Source organism: Mandrillus leucophaeus, unplaced genomic scaffold (assembly GCF_000951045.1).
Source record: "Mandrillus leucophaeus isolate KB7577 unplaced genomic scaffold, Mleu.le_1.0 Scaffold658, whole genome shotgun sequence".
NCBI lineage: Eukaryota > Metazoa > Chordata > Mammalia > Primates > Cercopithecidae > Mandrillus > Mandrillus leucophaeus.
The window spans coordinates 200416-205458 of record NW_012107119.1 but is presented as its reverse complement, the minus strand read 5'-3'; the positions used below and the strand labels follow the sequence as shown (position 1 = coordinate 205458).

At 38.0% G+C, this 5043-nt stretch overlaps 1 protein-coding gene across 1 annotated transcript in view; it reads left to right on the top strand.

Annotated features, from left to right (window-relative positions):
• Positions 1-5043, top strand: part of LOC105554729 (chromosome unknown open reading frame, human C7orf31) — a 49625-nt gene that overhangs the window by 18926 nt on the left and 25656 nt on the right. The window contains exons 4-5 of the mRNA XM_012001299.1: positions 406-477; positions 3441-3470. Of these exons, the coding sequence (XP_011856689.1) occupies positions 406-477; positions 3441-3470 (102 nt within the window). The remainder of the gene's footprint in view (positions 1-405; positions 478-3440; positions 3471-5043) is intronic.

The window sequence follows — 5043 nt, the reverse complement described above, 5'->3', positions numbered from 1 at the left end:
AAAACTATGTTTCTTTAAAAAAAAAAAAAAAAAAAAAAATTCAATCAATAAAATACATAAAAAGTTTTAAAATTTTTAAAAAGAAAACTGTATCTTTTTTCCCCTGGTTTAAAATGACACCTTTGGTCAGGCACAGTAGCTCATGCCTATAATCTCAGCATTTTGAGAGACCAAGGCAGGAAGATCTCTTGAGCCCAGGAGTTCAAGATAAGCCTGAGCAACATAGCAAGACCTCATCTCCATTTATTATAAAATAATAATAAATAAAATAAAATGACACCTTTTCATATATTGAATTTCTACATATACATGGATGTATTATTAATCTATTTGTCTTTTACTATCTCACCATTATATTGTGTTAATTTTAAAACATGTTTAATTTAATCTTTTCTTTCTTTTCAGAAAGCTTCCTATTGAACAATTTTATTATTTGACCCAGAACAAAAAAAGTGATCTCTATGGAAATGATTCTTTGTAAGTTTGGGTTTTTTTCCTTATATAAAATCAAATAACATTTTTAAGTGGAAATGAGTTATATGAGACATTTTTAAAGCCCCAAATGGGGACTTTTAGAGAAAAAAATTATTCCTTTTTTAAAATAGAGACAATTAATGCCAGAAACCAAGACCAAACAAACAAAAGCAAATAAATAACAAACCAATAGTTTTAGTGTTTAAAAAAATTAAGAAAAAAACAGGAGCTGATGAATACTAATGTTCAAAGGGATTCCTAAAGGTTATCTTGGTCCATTTCCCTGCCTTTGACCAACTTATATAACCTAGTAAGAATCTGTTACATTTATTGAAATATCAATAGAAAACGCCTTAGTGGCCCTCAACAAATTTGCAACCAGAATTTTACGAGGATAGAGTTTTTTTTATCATTTGCAAGTAACTCCTAATAACACTTCCTAAGTATCTTTTTTAACGTAAGCCATACTTGTTAATTTACCCATCACTTAAAGGTATTCTTTTCAAGTGTATTATTTTATTATGCTTTTAAATAGTTTGTCATGTACATTACAAAAGCATACGTTTTTATTTTTAGTTAAAAATAAAACACAGCTGGCCGCAGTGGCTCACGCCTGTAATCCCAACACTTTGGGAGGCTGAGGCGGGTGGATCACCTGAGGTCAGGAGTTCAAGACCAGCCTGGCCAACATGGCGAAACCCTGTCTCTACTAAAAATACAAAAATTAGCCGGGCATGATGGCAGGCGCCTGTAATCCCAACTACTCGGGAGGCTGAGGCAGGAGAATCACTTGAACCCAGGAGGTGAAGGTTGCAGTGAGCCAAGATCGCGCATTGCACTCCAGTCTGGGCGACACGAGCAAAACTCCGTCTCAAACAAACAAACAAACAAACAAATATTAAACACGACAGCATCGAAGTAATAATGAAACTATCACTTATTAAGAAGTACTAGTTGTTGATAGGTAAAAATTTAATATAGAAGTTAGCCACTAGATGGCGCCAAAAAGACAAAATTTGTGGTTGTCTTGATTTATCCCTTTGGGATAAGTGAATTTTGCAAAGCAGATGTGAAGGATGGCAGTAAACTTAATGGACTGATTTAGGTCAAGGAAGAGGTGTCTCAGCATTTGTTACTTTCATTTTATCTTTTCAAAGCTTGAAGTTTTAAAAAATATTTTATATTTTAAATTTAAATTGTTTTTTTTTTTCATTTCAAATCAAATCAATTTTAGGCATATGCTTATCAATATTGTAGTGGAATTTGTCACATGAGAATAATTTTAGATGTTAGCTTAATTATATATTATATATATTATATTATATATAGTTGCCAATCTATTAATAACAACTCTAGATTCCTTGGATTCATATATTCATCACTTCCCTGCCCTTTGTGCCCCCACCATCTCTCCAACTCAGTGATGTTGGTGGAAGACAGAGCATGCTTTTCTAGTTTCATGCCCACAGATTTAGAGTTGAAATTTAAAAAGATATAAACTTTTATAGTTCATGGGAATCTCGTGTTTATAATACATTACAGGATAATAAATTTATATGGCTTACATGCCACTTTCTAGGGAATATCTGCTAGCATGGAGGAACATCTAAAAAATTAAAGTGTATTCAATTTTACTGACTTTTACTATCAAATTGATAACATTCTGTTCATTTTTCACACCTGAAGTCTTTCACAATTTTATCTGCATAGGCTGAAACGAATTGTTGAAATCCAGTGTAGATGGATGATTACCGGTCTTTAGTCGACCTTTTTCCAGGTCTGCAGGATTATTTCTTGGCATGCAAGGTTCGGAGTAATTAGTAAATGCACAGCCTTGGAATGAACTGCTTCAGAAAAGGCATGCTTCCAGGAACTTGGTCCGTTTTGTTCTATCCTCTCTCTGCTGACCGGGCAACATTTACTATCATGAGATATCAGCAACCCTGAGTAAAGGTAGAAAGCACACATGGTACTTAAATATCCTCTCCAGCCGGGCCACACTCGGGTCACTTTAGGCCGTGAAATTGCACCACATGTATAATGTCAGGCTTCCTCAGAGCACTTTGGCTACTGCCTGATTATGAGAGTAAAGGTCAGAAAGAACCAAAGTTGTCTTATCATTAGAAGTAGTCATCCCGGCCGGGCACGGTGGCCCAGCACTTCGGGAGGCCGAGGTAGGCGGATCATGAGGTCAGGAGATCGAGACCATCCTGGCGAACACGGTGAAACCCTGTCTCTACTAAAAATACAAAAAATTAGCCGGGCATGGTGGCAGGCGCCTATAGTCCCAGCTACTCAGGAGGCCAAGGCAGGAGAATGGCATGAGCCCGGGAGGCAGAGCTTGCAGTGGGCCGAGATCACGCCACGGCACTCCAGCCTGGGCGACAGAGCAAAAAAAAAAAAAAAAAAAAAAAAGTAGTCATCCCATGTATCTTCACTGCAAATGGAAAATGCAGAAACAGGGGTGAGCAGGACTGAGGTTAGAATAAATGGATGGAAAAATTAATCAACAGACAACTGAGATAAGGAAACAACATCTCTGTCTTCTCAATATTCAGGGATCCAGAAAGTTAATCAAGAACATTATCTTAATGGCATTACAGTTTGAAAATGGGGTTCATCATTATTATTTTTTTTTTTTAAGGCAGACTTTTGCTCTGTCACCCAGCAACTTCCACCTCCTGGGTAATCCTGAGTAGCTGGGATTACAGGCATGCACCACCATGCCTAGCTAATTTTCGTTTTGTATTTTTGGTATTTTTAGTATTTTTCTATTTTGTATTTTGCCCAGGCTGGTCTCGAACTCCTGAGCTCAAGCAATCGCCTACCTTGGCCTCCCAAAGGGCTGGGATTACAGGCGTGAGCCACCATGCCCAGCCTATATCATTAATCAAGTTTCTAATAGGAATATAAACCTTTAAAAGCCCTTAATATAAGTTAGAACTTATTTCCTATTTTTATTCTAGGATACCCAAACCGCCGAATTCAACAGTAGGGTAAGTAAATAACTTATATTTTCCTTCTCTGTTATAATCAAAGAAAAAAAATGGACATTTCTTATGTCTCAGAAGTGTGAAAACAAGTGAGACTTTCCATGAAAACTTTTCTTTTGTTTGTTTTTTTTGTTTTGTTTTGTTTTTGTTTTTGTTTTTGAGACGGAGTCTTACTTTGTCGCCCAGGCTGGAGTACAGTGGTGCCATCACAGCTCACTGCAGCCTTGACCTCCCCGGGATCAGGCGATCCTTCCACCTCCCAAATAGCTGGGACTACAGGTGTGCACCACTATGCCTGACTAATTTTTGTAGAGATGGATTCTTGCCATGTCGCCCAGACTGGTCTTGAACCCCTGGGCTCAAGTGATCCGCCCACCTCGGCCTCCCAAAGTACTGGATTACAGGTGTGAGCCACAGTGCCTGGCCTGAAAACTATGTTTTAATAGTTGGAAGGAAAGGCTGGTGCAAGTCCAGGGTAACATTACTTTTATTTCTCTCCTATTATATCCCCTGCAAATCTTTTTTAGTACATGTTTTATTTTCATATAATTTTAGATTTATAGAATTATTGTGAAGATAGTGTGGAGAGTTCCCATATACATCACACGCAGTTTCCCCTATTGCTAACATCTCACATTAATATGGCACATTTGTCACAATTAATGAACCATTGCTGATGCATTACAATGATCCATGCTTTATCCATGCTTTATCCAGATTTCCTCAGTTTTTCCCTCATGTCCTTCTTCTGTCCCAGGATCCCATCCAGAGTACCGCATTACATTTAGTCATCATCTCTCCTTAGGTTCCTCTTGGCTGTGACAGTTTCTCAGACTTCCCTTGTTTTAATGACCTTGACAGTGATTAGGATTATTAGTTAGATATTTTGTAGAATGCCCCCAAATTGGGCTTTGACTGATACTTTTCTTATGGTTAGAGTTGGATGATGTATTTGCGGAAGGAAGACCACGGAGCTAAAGTGCTGTTTTCATGACATCGTAGCAAGGGTACATGCCATCAGCATGATCTATCCCTGGTAATGCTAACCCTGACCGCCCCGCACAGGTGTCAGCAGGTTTCCCCACTGCACACACACTCCTTCTTCCCTCCTTTCCCCACTGCACTCTAGAAGAAGCTCTCTGTGTGTCTGCGTGCAGCCCACACTTAAGGCATCTGGATTTATACTCCACCTTCTTGAAAGCAGAGTACCTGCATAAATTATTTGGCATTCTAGAATAGATACATGGGAGATGTATCCATTCTACTCCATTTATTTATTTATTCAATCACTTATTTCTCTCGGTATAGACTCATGGACATTTATTTTGTACTTTAGTACTTAGGTAGCAATCCAATACCACTTTCTTTTGTTACTGAGATTGGCAATGAGGAGCTCTTTGAGTTCGCTCCTATATTCCTTTGACATTTCCCCATCATTGTGGGGTTTTGACTTTTTTTTTTTTTTTTTTCCTTTTAGCATTTCCTTTCTTTCTGTCACTCTAAGATAATCCAGGCTCATCTTATATAATAGCTCCCAGAGCGGCCGGGCACAGTGGCTCACACCTGTAATCCTAGC